This window comes from Aplidium turbinatum, chromosome 12, assembly GCF_918807975.1.
Source record: "Aplidium turbinatum chromosome 12, kaAplTurb1.1, whole genome shotgun sequence".
NCBI lineage: Eukaryota > Metazoa > Chordata > Ascidiacea > Aplousobranchia > Polyclinidae > Aplidium > Aplidium turbinatum.
In genome coordinates, this window is record NC_137483.1 from 21103718 (window position 1) to 21123661 (window position 19944).

The window sequence follows — 19944 nt, forward strand, 5'->3', positions numbered from 1 at the left end:
TTTTTTGTTGAATTTGTATTAGCTTACGTTTATTTTATGTTATGTTGTCCGCTCACTATCTCGTCTCATGACCACACTCCCGCATAATTATGACAGATTGCTACCACCTTTTGTGTTTGTTCGTCAGTTGTTGCTTGTACGCAGGTCAGTGCAGTTTTATTGAATTTCAGTCATTTATTATTAACATTTCACGAATAACTGTTTTGTTTAGATGAATTAAGATATTTTCCTGAAGAGGGCAGAAAGTTTTGCCGAAAACGTTCGAAATTATGTATCTATTTCATTTCTGTATTAATTTTGAATTATGCAATTCAATGTTATTAAGTTGTTATCGATTGTCTGTCTATGGTTTTTAAAAAGTACCTCTCTACCAAAGCTATACTATTTATAATTATGGTATTGTAAATGTTAAAATTGAAATGATAATTAAACTATCTGAAATGCTATTTTGCTTACAGCTTACAATTTTTTAAAACAAAGCACTTTTATTGATGAAAAGAATCTGAATATGTGAATTCAAAAGGGCCCTCCAGTTGTTTTTTTTTTTTTTATTTCACTATTTGTGCTTTCCAATTTCTTTCAATGTCTTCTAAATGATACTTAAAAAAAAACAGCCAGATTTTTCAAACATATTGGTAAACACATAAAAAATACTCTATAAATTTTTCCATTGATTTTGAAATGGGCCCAACTACAGCAATTGCACTTCAACTTCTCTATAGTTTCTCCACAGAATCCTCAATGAGTGAACTTTTTAGGTATGATGCTTCTTACCAGTATGTTTAAGCATGTAATCATTATCGAAGTTTCACCACAAAAGTAAATGACCAAAATAATTAAAACAGTTGTGCCAAAAACACTTTGTGGCAATTGGGCCCTTTTTGAATTCATATATTCAATTGCATCCAATACATTTCTGCAGAACATGTTACTAACTTTATCGCATTTTGTTTTTAGATAGCAATGGTGTTTTTAGAGATGTTTCAGTGTAGTTAGGGCCCAAATTTGTAAAATAGGCCCAAATTTGAGATGTTTTAGTATAATAAGGGCCTACATCATCTTCTTAATGGACAAGTACATGCAGTGAACTTTAGCAACTCAAAAAACACTTTTCTGAAATGCAAAAATCTATTATTTGTGGGCCCCTTGAGATGGTGGGCCTGGGATCCGGGCCCCCCTTGACACGGCACTGCTTGAAACCTATAAAAGTATTGACGCCTACGGTATTAATGTAAAAAAAATTGGGGGCCCCCAAAACCAGGGGGCCTGAGGCCTGTGCCTCGTGTGCCTCATGGTTAATCGGGCCCTGAGTCCAACACAATGAAATGTTAGGCATGCTCGACCGAATTGGAATTGACGACAAAGACCTAAGAATTATCCTAAATTTAAATTACAGACAATTAGCTGCTACCAGGATCAATAAAGACTGCAGTGACAACGCACCCATTCAAAAAGGAGTAAGACAAGTCTGTGCGCTATCATCTGCCCTTTTCTCATTATGCAGTGAAATATTTTAATACATATTGATAATAAAAGAGGTATTAGCATCGGAGGAAACAACATTAACCACATGCGATATGCTGACGACACCGTTTTGATAGCTGACTCAGAAGTAAAACTGTAGAACATATTGGATATTGTGTGTACGAAGAGCAAAATATTTGACATGGAACCATGGCTTGCATGGAACTAAATGAAAAAAAACTAAAACAATGGTCATAACAACGAAAAAAGAAGCCGAAACTCCTAGTGTATTTGTAATTTATCAGTAGGGGTAGGCTGTACATATCGTTAAAAAAGTTATCATTCTGGGTCATTTTGGTGACACCCCTATTTTGAAGTATATTGTCTCCTGAGCATTTTAAGCCATAATTCAATAAATTTGGAGAAAAACTGAGGCAGTGCCGGCAAAAACGGTGTCCGGAATGCATAAAATCAAAAATGACACTTTTAACGATAATAATGCATTTAATACAGTATATAATGTCGCCATAAGCCAGCAATTGGCCTTACTGTTTACAGTGGTGACATTCAAGATGGTCATTGTTTACAGCAGGGTTCTCAAAAGGGGCGGTACCGGCCCCCAGGGGGGGTTGATTTTGCAGGAGGGGGGGGGGCGGTATGATTACCTCGGCTTTTCGACTGGTATACGATTTCGTCAAGGGTAAACGATTTCGTCAAGAGCTAGTATCTTCGTGGTAGCATTTCCTACCTCATACCTGGTGGAAAAGTGATTCAGCTGTGTTGTTCTGCTACATACCAAACAGCGAAACCCACTTGACATGTCCATAAGAGGTGACCTTCGAATGTTTTTCACTGGCTTTACACCGGATGTGAAGAAACTGGCACTTTGTTACCAAGCCCAGGGTTCACACTGACTACCAGTAGGCCTATAGGACTCGCAAATATATATTTGCTTTTCATCAAATATAGTTACTACTTACTAGTCTCTAAAACCCTTACAGCCTGTTTCACCCTAAAAGGGTGAAAACAGAAATATAATTATATTTGAATAAGGACCTTCTGATGATCCCCCTTTTAGGGTAAAACAGGCTGTAAGGGTTTTAGAGACTGGTAACTAGCCTATATTTGACGTAATTATATCGCTCTGCTTGGCTTTTTGCTTTGCATTGAGCACTTTTTGTAGTATTTATTGTTTTATATTTGCTTTTCGTAATTAATCGTTTTTGTTGGGGGGTAGTAAAATGGCTAAAAAAGGTTGAGAAACACTGGTTTACAGTCTTGCAAACTCAAGAAGAGTATTAGAGCCGCACTTTCGCCGGCACTCACGTAATTACTCCGCCAGATTCCAACTAGACTTACGCAAAAGTGATATTTTTTACTAAAATAAACAAATATGCATTCTCGCCATTATTTAAAGCACGCTTGACTCTTGCCCCACTGAAGACGAATTTGCAGGCCTGGTTAACATAGTAAAAATATCGGATTCACTACTAGCAATGCCCACTGTGCTTCTGCAAGCAATCAATGTATGTGGTAGTATTTAATAAGTATACCTATACTGTTCTGTATACTAGTTATACTGATTTATGATAATAGTACTACGTAGGAAACTACTTGTAGTAAAATGCTTTGAATTATCCCTCAATGATGTGGCAGTTATCCAAGAAAAATGTCATATTCCTTCTTGACATATCCCATGAACCAAGTATATTACATGGCATTATCTGTATGGACGCAGCACATTGGACATCAGGTCTGCTTGGATATCTCTACCTCTGATTCCCACTGTCATTGGGATGACTTACCCTTTCTAAATGCTCAATTGTGTAAGTTGTATCACCATTGTTCTTCATACAAATTCCAAGATGCCAATTTCTTTTGTTCCCAGCACCCCAAATTACAATGCACGGCTCATTTACCTCAACATCTCCCTTCCTGGATCGTTGTAGATCAGCATCTCCCAGTTCTTGATTAATTATCGTTGTCATATGTAAAATGCAATGCAGTCAACATGTCTTCTTCTAATGGAATTTCTGGAAGGTCTCTCACGGAGTCACACTGTTTAGTTAGAATCAAGGTCAGGTTCAGTTTCGCCTTGTTCTTTCGTGTTAATCGGATTTACTTTGATCTTGTGATATTTTCTCTGGTTTCCACCGCAAAAGATAGAGGTCTTAATCAAAATGGTTTACCACCACTGAACTTCATTATTATGGATGTCCATTCTCCTGTGATTCTTCTTGTGGTACTATCATAATGTATTGTTATTGTTTCTTCGTCATGCGCATCCAATATTGCAAGGGCACAATTTTTCTTGCTTTGAATCGCTTGTAAATGTTTTATACCATCAATGACTTGTAGAGAAGGCAACACATGCTTGTAGGATTCATAGTCCGTTGATAAACGAGATGTTTTTGACATAGTTCCATCTGTTGGAGGCACATATCCTGGAACATCATCGACCTTGAGGTAATATGTATGGTTGTAAAAACTCCTTGAGATTGTTTGGAGAGCTTGCCGTGATTGCTTAAATGTGATGCCCGCTTTGCTACATGTGTTTGCAAGTACCGATTGAATATCTGAAGTGAAATTGCAAACTTTGCGTATTGGTGTGTACTTTTCTCAAGACTGCATTTAGCTTTTTGGCGTAAAATCTGGGATTTTTCATAGTGTGCAATCCGAAACACTGTTTTTGCCGACACTGTCTGGAAAATAACTCAAATGACCCGGTTGAGGTCTTAAAACAATCAGCTGAGCATACTGAATAACTTGAAGGTGTCACCAATTGACTTTGAGATACCCCATATGTATAGCCTACCCCTATTATCAGTTATATAGTGAACCATTTCTTTGATAATATAAATTTCTTAGCCATGTGATAAGAAAGCCAAGCTAGACCATCTCTCTATACTGGTAATTTTTTTTGGAAAGCGGGCACCCGGCGAACAAAGACAAACTCATCTGAAACAATTTAACGACAAGGCAAAAACAATCATTTATATAACATATCATAGGAATACCTGGTTTAATTATTCATCCGAGGTCGTCGATGCCAAAAGAAGATTCAGTTCAGTTTATTTCTGACTATTACCAAAAAACAAAACTGCATATATACTAAACGTAGTAAGGGTCTAGAAAAATGTAGAAGCGACAATAATTGTTGGTAATTTACCGCAGACTTAAAATTGCAAAATATGCTCACATGTTCCATATAGGCTCCCGAAATGATTGCTCATCGGTTGGGTTTTAATTCGTAACTAAAACCTTGCTAAACAGTTTAGAATTAACTGTATTTAATGTTTTTACAGTACAGTACTACAGTAGGTACGCGAGATGAAGTTTTCATATTGTTGTTTTGACAGGATGCACCGACTTGTGCGCGACTCTCGATTGCACAACCTCCCCAGCTGTGGCTATGGGTATGGTCGGCTATACGATCGGTACAACGGTTGAGTACTTTTGCAATACTGATTCTGTCGGCATGGCAACTTGTGACAATGATGGATTAAATAACGACCCGCCTCAAATGTGTGGTAAGTTTGTTCTTTTTTTATGTATTGCAGTCTATTGTAGTGAGTGGTTAGTTCTTCGTTTTCACCATATTAGCATCTATAGCACTGAAGATGAGTGACCGCCGATGAGTGACCGCCGGAGGCCTCCCCCAAAAAATTTTGAAAAAATACTTTGAATTTGGTGCATTCTGAGCGCATGTTCAACAGAAATTTGGGTATGAATATTAACTGTAAAATGGTGCTGTCCGGTGGCATAGCAAAAGGATAAGATCATGTTTTCTCTGGCATTTTTCGGAAATAAAGCTGAGTCTCCATGTGTTCTTGTTGCTAATTCCTAAAGCCTCAACTGACTTCAAGGATACCGGTACTTGCTTGTGAATCGAATTGAATTTTTTCTTTGGAAATGGCAAAAATTACTGCATTTTCTGAGTAAATTGCGGGCCCCCTAATTTGCGGCCCTGTGCGATCGCACGGCTTGCACACCCCAAAGACCGGCACTGATAACAACCATATTAAGCAGGAACTGTCGGCTACTTTCAGTAAATTATTTTTTCAAAAATGTTTGCCAAATTCGGATAAACCAAGACTCTCTGGAAGAATTGCGCAAAAATCTTCACTTTTGTCTGTTGTGCGGTTTTTTCGTATTTTGCATATTGTATGAGTTTGTAAATAGGCCAAATTAGAAACGTGAATATAGCCATGTTTTACTACAGATGCGTTTATTGGATGATGGATCAATGTATTAGTCTTATATGACATTTAGAATCTTAGGTAGTCTTAAGTAATTTAGTAGGTGATCTTTAAAAGAAACATTTAAGAGCATAGATATTAATGATAAATACTGTGCTCCACGAGAAATACCACACGTTGTTGTTGTATGAACATAACAAAAATGAAAATGATAGTTTAAATTCAACGTCAGGTTAATTACATATTATATATATTACGCCGTTGTTACCTGTGAGACCGGATTTCAAAATGACGGCTTTGTTTTGCTATACTTAGTTACTTACCCATTGTTATAATGTTTATTTTTAAGTTTTTAAAACTTTTTGAGTAGTATACAGGGATGTTGCTTGTGAAATGTAGCCTCACCTCTTCAAGAAATAACTGCATCTTAAAATTAACTTGTGCTTCAAATCAAAAATATATTTTTATTCTATGTTGAAGCGTTTTTATGTACTTTTAAGGTTGCGGCCCGCCCGATGTGTTGGATTTCTCTAGTCAAGTACCCCCACGTGACACCAATCGTGTTTATATGATAAATGAAGAAGTATCATACGTATGCAATGCCGGAGAAACAGTACCCAGTACCCCAACAAGGTGTCAGAACGATGGGACTTGGTCAATATCTATGGCGAATACTAATTTACCTGAGTGCAGTAAGTGTTTAACCTTACGTTTTTTAAGTTGGCTAAGTGCAATCGTTAGAGGAAGCTAACAACAGTTTAATGCATGCAGCAGAGAAAAAAGTGTTTTAAAAACTTTGCCTGATGCAATTGCCTTGCTTTAAGCTTGCCAAACACTTGTCGATCGCAAAAGTGATGAAAAATAATTTTTACCATAAAAATGTTTACTTCCGCTTTGTCTTGCTGTTTCAGAAAAAACAAATGAAATTTTGAATTTCTGATAATATTATTCTGGCATTCCAAAATTTTATTCAATGATCCTTATTAAGGCGTTCAAATTAGATAAACTTGAATTTAAATTGGAGCCTACGTTGCATTTTTTTTTTAAATTAAGGCTTGTGAAAAACAGCACATTATTTACTGTCGTGGCTGGATAGTTTATTGAATGAAAAATCATTAAACTAAGCTAAGTAGACTACATTTTCTTACAGCTGTATTGTTAAAAAAGTAAACTGATGATGCGCCATAACAGATATGGGCAAACTACGGCCCGCGGCCAAATCCGGCCCGTTGGATTATTTAATTCCGCCCTCCTGATACTGACGGAAACAAAAGCGTTATTTCATTCATTACTATTTTCTCTTATGCACACACAATGATTCTATCGGATTGAAATTTTGTTATGTAGGGTCTATGGTTTATTGTTATGTCACAACTAAGCATTGTTGAATGTTGATTTGGTTTATTGTTTCGTCACAGTTAAACAATTGTTAAAGCATTGTTTAATGACATGATTGATCTGTCATGTCTGGCAGCAGGGCTAGCCTAGCAAGGTTGTTAAACTCAATCAATGAGTCATTTTATTTTTCGTCATTAACGAGTGCGGGACGAAAAAGATACTTACTACAAAAATCGATTATAGACCTACCAGCACGTTAATAAACTGGAAAAGGTGGCAAACCCTTGAAAGGTTTAAAACGTGCCTGAATGGAAAATCATGTAGTAGGCTATATCTCACAAACCGTTAACCTCCTAATATATAGAAAGCTTATTTTAGTATAGTTTTCGAAGCTTTGTGTGTGTCAAACTTGATCAAGATATCGTACAATTAGCCTAATGTCTCATACTACTGCTGAGAGTCACCATGAACAGAATTAGAAGCAAATTATACCCACAAATAAACAAATGCCAATATGGGTTTATGCCTGATAAAAAAAAAACAAGGAATGCTGTCTTCATTGTGAAAAACTTTGCTCAAAGATCAATCGAAATGCAAAAAGATCTGTGCTTGTGCTTCATCGACTATGAAAAAGCTTTTGATAAAGTCCAACACAATGAAATGTTAGGCATGCTCGACCGAATTGGAATTGACGACAAAGACCTAAGAATTATCCTAAATTTAAATTACAGACAATTAGCTGCTACCGGGATCAATAAAGATTGCAGTGACAACGCACCCATTCAAAAAGGAGTAAGACAAGGCTGTGCGCTATCATCTGCCCTTTTCTCATTATGCAGTGAAATATTTTAATACATATTGATAATAAAAGAGGTATTAGCATCGGAGGAAACAACATTAACCACATGCGATATGCTGACGACACCGTTTTGATAGCTGACTCAGAAGTAAAACTGTAGAACATATTGGATATTGTGTGTACGAAGAGCAAAATATTTGACATGGAACCATGGCTTGCATGGAACTAAATGAAAAAAAACTAAAACAATGGTCATAACAACGAAAAAAGAAGCCGAAACTCCTAGTGTATTTGTAATTTATCAGTTATATAGTGAACCATTTCTTTGATAATATAAATTTCTTAGCCATGTGATAAGAAAGCCAAGCTAGACCATCTCTCTATACTGGTAATTTTTTTTGGAAAGCGGGCACCCGGCGAACAAAGACAAACTCATCTGAAACAATTTAACGACAAGGCAAAAACAATCATTTATATAACATATCATAGGAACACCTGGTTTAATTATTCATCCGAGGTCGTCGATGCCAAAAGAAGATTCAGTTCAGTTTATTTCTGACTATTACCAAAAAACAAAACTGCATATATGCTAAACGTAGTAAGGGTCTAGAAAAATGTAGAAGCGACAATAATTGTTGGTAATTTACCGCAGACTTAAAATTGCAAAATATGCTCACATGTTCCATATAGGCTCCCGAAATGATTGCTCATCGGTTGGGTTTTAATTCGTAACTAAAACCTTGCTAAACAGTTTAGAATTAACTGTATTTAATGTTTTTACAGTACAGTAGGTACGCCAGATGAAGTTTTCATATTGTTGTTTTGACAGGATGCACCGACTTGTGCGCGACTCTCGATTGCACAACCTCCCCAGCTGTGGCTATGGGTATGGTCGGCTATACGATCGGTACAACGGTTGAGTACTTTTGCAATACTGATTCTGTCGGCATGGCAACTTGTGACAATGATGGATTAAATAACGACCCGCCTCAAATGTGTGGTAAGTTTGTTCTTTTTTTATGTATTGCAGTCTATTGTAGTGAGTGGTTAGTTCTTCGTTTTCACCATATTAACATCTATAGCACTGAAGATGAGTGACCGCCGACACACGACAATAGTAACGCAGACATGTATGCCATGCCGTGATAATAGTGACAATTATTTACTCCTTTTACTGTGACAATACATGCTCCCAGAAATGTTGCTATCAACACAAAAATTTTATGGAAACACTGCAACAACCTCAACGATCCAGTAAGCATTCAAGCATCATTACATCTTCAACTGATTCAGAATCGGGACAGCTCTAAATGTTTCCGACCGCACAGCAGAAGAGCAAGCATTCAACTAAATATTTCAACAGTTCTATACTCTCTTAAATTATTTGCGGCTTTGCGCAGCAGAAACAGTAATCCGTTGCAAGACTGTCGTTTACGAGACAGCCTGGTGTAATATACATGCACATAGTCAGAAACCATCCATACAATCATAATAAATACACACCCAACGTGGAAGGGGTGGAAAAATTGTCTGGTCCTCAACCAAAAAGCGTAACGTCGAATAGATTTAATGAACAATCTTGCTCCTCTGATGATAAGCATAATTACAAACCTACATTTTGTAACCTTATATAAGCCAAGATTTGTTTCTGTCGTGGAGTAAAAGTTGATTATCATAGTTCTTTTAAGCGTAACTTCATGCATTATTTCAACTCCCCAATAAACATTTTCTGTGTACGCTAATGATTAAGAAGATTCTTGAGAGGTGTATGGTATATAATACTCAACTGGTCAGTTAAAAGTTCGGTTCTCTAGCTTTGTGACTATTATTATTCTCACACGATGATAACAACCAGTGCCGGTCTTAGGGTATTTCGGGCCCTGTGCGGAATGTGCTTTGCGTGCCCCAATGACAATGATCCAATTCAGTAGCGTAGCAAAGTATTTTGAAAGGGGAGGGGGGTTTGACGGCCGGTGGGCGAAAAGGCGACACCAAGTGGAGTGGGTCTGGGAGGCCTCCCCCAAAAAATTTTGAAAAAATACTTTGAATTTGGTGCATTCTGAGCGCATGTTCAACAGAAATTTGGGTATGAATATTAACTGTAAAATGGTGCTGTCCGGTGGCATAGCAAAAGGATAAGATCATGTTTTCTCTGGCATTTTTCGGAAATAAAGCTGAGTTTCCATGTGTTCTTGTTGCTAATTCCTAAAGCCTCAACTGACTTCAAGGATACCGGTACTTGCTTGTGAATCGAATTGAATTTTTTCCATTGGAAATGGCAAAAATTACTGCATTTTCTGAGTAAATTGCGGGCCCCCTAATTTGCGGCCCTGTGCGATCGCACGGCTTGCACACCCCAAAGACCGGCACTGATAACAACCATATTAAGCAGGAACTGTCGGCTACTTTCAGTAAATTATTTTTTCAAAAATGTTTGCCAAATTCAGATAAACCAAGACTCTCTGGAAGAATTGCGCAAAAATCTTCACTTTTGTCTGTTATGCGGTTTTTTCGTATTTTGCATATTGTATGAGTTTGTAAATAGGCCAATTTAGAAACGTGAATATAGCCATGTTTTACTGCAGATGCGTTTATTGGATGATGGATCAATGTATTAGTCTTATATGACATTTAGAATCTTAGGTAGCCTAGTCTTAAGTAATTTAGTAGGTGATCTTGAAAAGAAACATTTAAGAGCATAGATATTAATGATAAATACTGTGCTCCACGAGAAATACCACACGTTGTTGTTGTATGAACATAACAAAAATGAAAATGATAGTTTAAATTCAACGTCAGGTTAATTACATATTATATATTACGCCGTTGTTACCTGTGAGACCGGATTTCAAAATGACGGCTTTGTTTTGCTATACTTACCCATTGTTATAATGTTTATTTTTAAGTTTTTAAAACTTTTTGAGTAGTATACAGGGATGTTGCTTGTGAAATGTAGCCTCACCTCTTCAAGAAATAACTGCATCTTAAAATTAACTTGTGCTTCAAATCAAAAATATATTTTTATTCTATGTTGAAGCGTTTTTATGTACTTTTAAGGTTGCGGCCCGCCCGATGTGTTGGATTTCTCTAGTCAAGTACCCCCACGTGACACCAATCGTGTTTATATGATAAATGAAGAAGTATCATACGTATGCAATGCCGGAGAAACAGTACCCAGTACCCCAACAAGGTGTCAGAACGATGGGACTTGGTCAATATCTATGGCGAATACTAATTTACCTGAGTGCAGTAAGTGTTTAACCTTACGTTTTTTAAGTTGGCTAAGTGCAATCGTTAGAGGAAGCTAACAACAGTTTAATGCATGCAGCAGAGAAAAAAGTGTTTTAAAAACTTTGCCTGATGCAATTGCCTTGCTTTAAGCTTGCCAAACACTTGTCGATAGCAAAAGTGATGAAAAATAATTTTTACCATAAAAATGTTTACTTCCGCTTTGTCTTGCTGTTTCAGAAAAAACAAATGAAATTTTGAGTTTCTGATAATGTTATTCTGGCATTCCAAAATTTTATTCAATGATCCTTATTAAGGCGTTCAAATTAGATAAACTTGAATTTAAATTGGAGCCTACGTTGCATTTTTTTTAAAATTAAGGCTTGTGAAAAACAGCACATTATTTACTGTCGTGGCTGGATAGTTTATTGAATGAAAAATCATTAAACTAAGCTAAGTAGACTACATTTTTTTACAGCTGTAAGGTTAAAAAAGTAAACTGATGATGCGCCATAACAGATATGGGCAAACTACGGCCCGCGGCCAAATCCGGCCCGTTGGATTATTTAATTCCGCCCTCCTGATACTGACGGAAAAAAAAGCGTTATTTCATTCATTACTATTTTCTCTTATGCACACACAATGATTCTATCGGATTGAAATTTTGTTATGTAGGGTCTATGGTTTATTGTTATGTCACAACTAAGCATTGTTGAATGTTGATTTGGTTTATTGTTTCGTCACAGTTAAACAATTGTTAAAGCATTGTTTAATGACATGATTGATCTGTCATGTCTGGCAGCAGGGCTAACCTAGCAAGGTTGTTAAACTCAATCAATGAGTCATTTTATTTTTCGTCATTAACGAGTGCGGGACGAAAAAGATACTTACTACAAAAATCGATTATAGACCTACCAGCACGTTAATAAACTGGAAAAGGTGGCAAACCCTTGAAAGGTTTAAAACGTGCCTGAATGGAAAATCATGTAGTAGGCTATATCTCACAAACCGTTAACCTCCTAATATATAGAAAGCTTATTTTAGTATAGTTTTCGAAGCTTTGTGTGTGTCAAACTTGATCAAGATATCGTACAATTAGCCTAATGTCTCATACTACTGCTGAGAGTCACCATGAACAGAATTAGAAGCAAATTATACCCACAAATAAACAAATGCCAATATGGGTTTATGCCTGATAAAAAAAAAACAAGGAATGCTGTCTTCATTGTGAAAAACTTTGCTCAAAGATCAATCGAAATGCAAAAAGATCTGTGCTTGTGCTTCATCGACTATGAAAAAGCTTTTGATAAAGTCCAACACAATGAAATGTTAGGCATGCTCGACCGAATTGGAATTGACGACAAAGACCTAAGAATTATCCTAAATTTAAATTACAGACAATTAGCTGCTACCAGGATCAATAAAGATTGCAGTGACAACGCACCCATTCAAAAAGGAGTAAGACAAGGCTGTGCGCTATCATCTGCCCTTTTCTCATTATGCAGTGAAATATTTTAATACATATTGATAATAAAAGAGGTATTAGCATCGGAGGAAACAACATTAACCACATGCGATATGCTGACGACACCGTAATGATAGCTGACTCAGAAGTAAAACTGTAGAACATATTGGATATTGTGTGTACGAAGAGCAAAATATTTGACATGGAACCATGGCTTGCATGGAACTAAATGAAAAAAAACTAAAACAATGGTCATAACAACGAAAAAAGAAGCCAAAACTCCTAGTGTATTTGTAATTTATCAGTTATATAGTGAACCATTTCTTTGATAATATAAATTTCTTAGCCATGTGATAAGAAAGCCAAAGCTAGACCATCTCTCTATACTGGTAATTTTTTTTGGAAAGCGGGCACCCGGCGAACAAAGACAAACTCATCTGAAACAATTTAACGACAAGGCAAAAACAATCATTTATATAACATATCATAGGAATACCTGGTTTAATTATTCATCCGAGGTCGTCGATGCCAAAAGAAGATTCAGTTCAGTTTATTTCTGACTATTACCAAAAAACAAAACTGCATATATGCTAAACGTAGTAAGGGTCTAGAAAAATGTAGAAGCGACAATAATTGTTGGTAATTTACCGCAGACTTAAAATTGCAAAATATGCTCACATGTTCCATATAGGCTCCCGAAATGATTGCTCATCGGTTGGGTTTTAATTCGTAACTAAAACCTTGCTAAACAGTTTAGAATTAACTGTATTTAATGTTTTTACAGTACAGTAGGTACGCCAGATGAAGTTTTCATATTGTTGTTTTGACAGGATGCACCGACTTGTGCGCGACTCTCGATTGCACAACCTCCCCAGCTGTGGCTATGGGTATGGTCGGCTATACGATCGGTACAACGGTTGAGTACTTTTGCAATACTGATTCTGTCGGCATGGCAACTTGTGACAATGATGGATTAAATAACGACCCGCCTCAAATGTGTGGTAAGTTTGTTCTTTTTTTATGTATTGCAGTCTATTGTAGTGAGTGGTTAGTTCTTCGTTTTCACCATATTAACATCTATAGCACTGAAGATGAGTGACCGCCGACACACGACAATAGTAACGCAGACATGTATGCCATGCCGTGATAATAGTGACAATTATTTACTCCTTTTACTGTTACAATACATGCTCCCAGAAATGTTGCTATCAACACAAAAATTTTCTGGAAACACTGCAACAACCTCAACGATCCAGTAAGCATTCAAGCATCATTACATCTTCAACTGATTCAGAATCGGGACAGCTCTAAATGTTTCCGACCGCACAGCAGAAGAGCAAGCATTCAACTAAATATTTCAACAGTTCTATACTCTCTTAAATTATTTGCGGCTTTGCGCAGCAGAAACAGTAATCCGTTGCAAGACTGTCGTTTACGAGACAGCCTGGTGTAATATACATGCACATAGTCAGAAACCATCCATACAATCATAATAAATACACACCCAACGTGGAAGGGGTGGAAAAATTGTCTGGTCCTCAACCAAAAAGCGTAACGTCGAATAGATTTAATGAACAATCTTGCTCCTCTGATGATAAGCATAATTACAAACCTACATTTTGTAACCTTATATAAGCCAAGATTTGTTTCTGTCGTGGAGTAAAAGTTGATTATCATAGTTCTTTTAAGCGTAACTTCATGCATTATTTCAACTCCCCAATAAACATTTTCTGTGTACGCTAATGATTAAGAAGATTCTTGAGAGGTGTATGGTATATAATACTCAACTGGTCAGTTAAAAGTTCGGTTCTCTAGCTTTGTGACTATTATTATTCTCACACGATGATAACAACCAGTGCCGGTCTTAGGGTATTTCGGGCCCTGTGCGGAATGTGCTTTGCGTGCCCCAATGACAATGATCCAATTCAGTAGCGTAGCAAAGTATTTTGAAAGGGGAGGGGGGTTTGACGGCCGGTGGGCGAAAAGGCGACACCAAGTGGAGTGGGTCTGGGAGGCCTCCCCCAAAAAATTTTGAAAAAATACTTTGAATTTGGTGCATTCTGAGCGCATGTTCAACAGAAATTTGGGTATGAATATTAACTGTAAAATGGTGCTGTCCGGTGGCATAGCAAAAGGATAAGATTATGTTTTCTCTGGCATTTTTCGGAAATAAAGCTGAGTCTCCATGTGTTCTTGTTGCTAATTCCTAAAGCCTCAACTGACTTCAAGGATACCGGTACTTGCTTGTGAATCGAATTGAATTTTTTCCATTGGAAATGGCAAAAATTACTGCATTTTCTGAGTAAATTGCGGGCCCCCTAATTTGCGGCCCTGTGCGATCGCACGGCTTGCACACCCCAAAGACCGGCACTGATAACAACCATATTAAGCAGGAACTGTCGGCTACTTTCAGTAAATTATTTTTTCAAAAATGTTTGCCAAATTCAGATAAACCAAGACTCTCTGGAAGAATTGCGCAAAAATCTTCACTTTTGTATGTTATGCGGTTTTTTCGTATTTTGCATATTGTATGAGTTTGTAAATAGGCCAAATTAGAAACGTGAATATAGCCATGTTTTACTACAGATGCGTTTATTGGATGATGGATCAATGTATTAGTCTTATATGACATTTAGAATCTTAGGTAGTCTTAAGTAATTTAGTAGGTGATCTTTAAAAGAAACATTTAAGAGCATAGATATTAATGATAAATACTGTGCTCCACGAGAAATACCACACGTTGTTGTTGTATGAACATAACAAAAATGAAAATGATAGTTTAAATTCAACGTCAGGTTAATTACATATTATATATTACGCCGTTGTTACCTGTGAGACCGGATTTCAAAATGACGGCTTTGTTTTGCTATACTTACCCATTGTTATAATGTTTATTTTTAAGTTTTTAAAACTTTTTGAGTAGTATACAGGGATGTTGCTTGTGAAATGTAGCCTCACCTCTTCAAGAAATAACTGCATCTTAAAATTAACTTGTGCTTCAAATCAAAAATATATTTTTATTCTATGTTGAAGCGTTTTTATGTACTTTTAAGGTTGTGGCCCGCCCGATGTGTTGGATTTCTCTAGTCAAGTACCTCCACGTGACACCAATCGTGTTTATATGATAAATGAAGAAGTATCATACGTATGCAATGCCGGAGAAACAGTACCCAGTACCCCAACAAGGTGTCAGAACGATGGGACTTGGTCAATATCTATGGCGAATACTAATTTACCTGAGTGCAGTAAGTGTTTAACCTTACGTTTTTTAAGTTGGCTAAGTGCAATCGTTAGAGGAAGCTAACAACAGTTTAATGCATGCAGCAGAGAAAAAAGTGTTTTAAAAACTTTGCCTGATGCAATTGCCTTGCTTTAAGCTTGCCAAACACTTGTCGATAGCAAAAGTGATGAAAAATAATTTTTACCATAAAAATGTTTACTTCCGCTTTGTCTTGCTGTTTCAGAAAAAACAAATGAAATTTTGAGTTTCTGATAATGTTATTCTGGCATTCCAAAATTTTATTCAATGATCCTTATTAAGGCGTTCAAATTAGATAAACTTGAATTTAAATTGGAGCCTACGTTGCATTTTTTTTTTAAATTAAGGCTTGTGAAAAACAGCACATTATTTACTGTCGTGGCTGGATAGTTTATTGAATGAAAAATCATTAAACTAAGCTAAGTAGACTACATTTTCTTACAGCTGTATTGTTAAAAAAGTAAACTGATGATGCGCCATAACAGATATGGGCAAACTACGGCCCGCGGCCAAATCCGGCCCGTTGGATTATTTAATTCCGCCCTCCTGATACTGACGGAAACAAAAGCGTTATTTCATTCATTACTATTTTCTCTTATGCACACACAATGATTCTATCGGATTGAAATTTTGTTATGTAGGGTCTATGGTTTATTGTTATGTCACAACTAAGCATTGTTGAATGTTGATTTGGTTTATTGTTTCGTCACAGTTAAACAATTGTTAAAGCATTGTTTAATGACATGATTGATCTGTCATGTCTGGCAGCAGGGCTAACCTAGCAAGGTTGTTAAACTCAATCAATGAGTCATTTTATTTTTCGTCATTAACGAGTGCTGGACGAAAAAGATACTTACTACAAAAATCGATTATAGACCTACCAGCACGTTAATAAACTGGAAAAGGTGGCAAACCCTTGAAAGGTTTAAAACGTGCCTGAATGGAAAATCATGTAGTAGGCTATATCTCACAAACCGTTAACCTCCTTATATATAGAAAGCTTATTTTAGTATAGTTTTCGAAGCTTTGTGTGTGTCAAACTTGATCAAGATATCGTACAATTAGCCTAATGTCTCATACTATTGCTGAGAGTCACCATGAACAGAATTAGAAGCAAATTATACCCACAAATAAACAAATGCCAATATGGGTTTATGCCTGATAAAAAAAAAAACAAGGAATGCTGTCTTCATTGTGAAAAACTTTGCTCAAAGATCAATCGAAATGCAAAAAGATCTGTGCTTGTGCTTCATCGAATATGAAAAAGCTTTTGATAAAGTCCAACACAATGAAATGTTAGGCATGCTCGACCGAATTGGAATTGACGACAAAGACCTAAGAATTATCCTAAATTTAAATTACAGACAATTAGCTGCTACCAGGATCAATAAAGATTGCAGTGACAACGCACCCATTCAAAAAGGAGTAAGACAAGGCTGTGCGCTATCATCTGCCCTTTTCTCAATATGCAGGGAAATATTTTAATACATATTGATAATAAAAGAGGTATTAGCATCGGAGGAAACAACATTAACCACATGCGATATGCTGACGACACCGTTTTGATAGCTGACTCAGAAGTAAAACTGTAGAACATATTGGATATTGTGTGTACGAAGAGCAAAATATTTGACATGGAACCATGGCTTGCATGGAACTAAATGAAAAAAAACTAAAACAATGGTCATAACAACGAAAAAAGAAGCCGAAACTCCTAGTGTATTTGTAATTTATCAGTTATATAGTGAACCATTTCTTTGATAATATAAATTTCTTAGCCATGTGATAAGAAAGCCAAGCTAGACCATCTCTCTATACTGGTAATTTTTTTTGGAAAGCGGGCACCCGGCGAACAAAGACAAACTCATCTGAAACAATTTAACGACAAGGCAAAAACAATCATTTATATAACATATCATAGGAACACCTGGTTTAATTATTCATCCGAGGTCGTCGATGCCAAAAGAAGATTCAGTTCAGTTTATTTCTGACTATTACCAAAAAACAAAACTGCATATATGCTAAACGTAGTAAGGGTCTAGAAAAATGTAGAAGCGACAATAATTGTTGGTAATTTACCGCAGACTTAAAATTGCAAAATATGCTCACATGTTCCATATAGGCTCCCGAAATGATTGCTCATCGGTTGGGTTTTAATTCGTAACTAAAACCTTGCTAAACAGTTTAGAATTAACTGTATTTAATGTTTTTACAGTACAGTAGGTACGCGAGATGAAGTTTTCATATTGTTGTTTTGACAGGATGCACCGACTTGTGCGCGACTCTCGATTGCACAACCTCCCCAGCTGTGGCTATGGGTATGGTCGGCTATACGATCGGTACACCGGTTGAGTACTTTTGCAATACTGATTCTGTCGGCATGGCAACTTGTGACAATGATGGATTAAATAACGACCCGCCTCAAATGTGTGGTAAGTTTGTTCTTTTTTTATGTATTGCAGTCTATTGTAGTGAGTGGTTAGTTCTTCGTTTTCACCATATTAGCATCTATAGCACTGAAGATGAGTGACCGCCGACACACGACAATAGTAACGCAGACATGTATGCCATGCCGTGATAATAGTGACGATTATTTACTCCTTTTACTGTGACAATACATGCTCCCAGAAATGTTGCTATCAACACAAAAATTTTCTGGAAACACTGCAACAACCTCAACGATCCAGTAAGCATTCAAGCATCATTACATCTTCAACTGATTCAGAATCGGGACAGCTCTAAATGTTTCCGACCGCACAGCAGAAGAGCAAGCATTCAACTAAATATTTCAACAGTTCTATACTCTCTTAAATTATTTGCGGCTTTGCGCAGCAGAAACAGTAATCCGTTGCAAGACTGTCGTTTACGAGACAGCCTGGTGTAATATACATGCACATAGTCAGAAACCATCCATACAATCATAATAAATACACACCCAACGTGGAAGGGGTGGAAAAATTGTCTGGTCCTCAACCAAAAAGCGTAACGTCGAATAGATTTAATGAACAATCTTGCTCCTCTGATGATAAGCATAATTACAAACCTACATTTTGTAACCTTATATAAGCCAAGATTTGTTTCTGTCGTGGAGTAAAAGTTGATTATCATAGTTCTTTTATGCGTAACTTCATGCATTATTTCAACTCCCCAATAAACATTTTCTGTGTACGCTAATGATTAAGAAGATTCTTGAGAGGTGTATGGTATATAATTCTCAACTGGTCAGTTAAAAGTTCGGTTCTCTAGCTTTGTGACTATTATTATTCTCACACGATGATAACAACCAGTGCCGGTCTTAGGGTATTTCGGGCCCTGTGCGGAATGTGCTTTGCGTGCCCCAATGACAATGATCCAATTCAGTAGCGTAGCAAAGTATTTTGAAAGGGGAGGGGGGTTTGACGGCCGGTGGGCGAAAAGGCGACACCAAGTGGAGTGGGTCTGGGAGGCCTCCCCCAAAAAATTTTGAAAAAATACTTTGAATTTGGTGCATTCTGAGCGCATGTTCAACAGAAATTTGGGTATGAATATTAACTGTAAAATGGTGCTGTCCGGTGGCATAGCAAAAGGATAAGATTATGTTTTCTCTGGCATTTTTCGGAAATAAAGCTGAGTCTCCATGTGTTCTTGTTGCTAATTCCTAAAGCCTCAACTGACTTCAAGGATACCGGTACTTGCTTGTGAATCGAATTGAATTTTTTCCATTGGAAATGGCAAAAATTACTGCATTTTCTGAGTAAATTGCGGGCCCCCTAATTTGCGGCCCTGTGCGATCGCACGGCTTGCACACCCCAAAGACCGGCACTGATAACAACCATATTAAGCAGGAACTGTCGGCTACTTTCAGTAAATTATTTTTTCAAAAATGTTTGCCAAATTCAGATAAACCAAGACTCTCTGGAAGAATTGCGCAAAAATCTTCACTTTTGTATGTTATGCGGTTTTTTCGTATTTTGCATATTGTATGAGTTTGTAAATAGGCCAAATTAGAAACGTGAATATAGCCATGTTTTACTACAGATGCGTTTATTGGATGATGGATCAATGTATTAGTCTTATATGACATTTAGAATCTTAGGTAGTCTTAAGTAATTTAGTAGGTGATCTTTAAAAGAAACATTTAAGAGCATAGATATTAATGATAAATACTGTGCTCCACGAGAAATACCACACGTTGTTGTTGTATGAACATAAC

The 19944-nt window shown here is 36.8% G+C and overlaps 1 protein-coding gene across 1 annotated transcript in view; it reads left to right on the forward strand.

The window, feature by feature from the left end:
- Positions 1 to 19944, forward strand: part of LOC145780679 (uncharacterized) — a 104452-nt gene that overhangs the window by 55381 nt on the left and 29127 nt on the right. Inside the window, exons 20-26 of the mRNA XM_082592299.1 lie at positions 4824 to 4994; positions 6164 to 6355; positions 8630 to 8800; positions 10858 to 11049; positions 13324 to 13494; positions 15547 to 15738; positions 18014 to 18184. Of these exons, the coding sequence (XP_082448425.1) occupies positions 4824 to 4994; positions 6164 to 6355; positions 8630 to 8800; positions 10858 to 11049; positions 13324 to 13494; positions 15547 to 15738; positions 18014 to 18184 (1260 nt within the window). The remainder of the gene's footprint in view (positions 1 to 4823; positions 4995 to 6163; positions 6356 to 8629; positions 8801 to 10857; positions 11050 to 13323; positions 13495 to 15546; positions 15739 to 18013; positions 18185 to 19944) is intronic.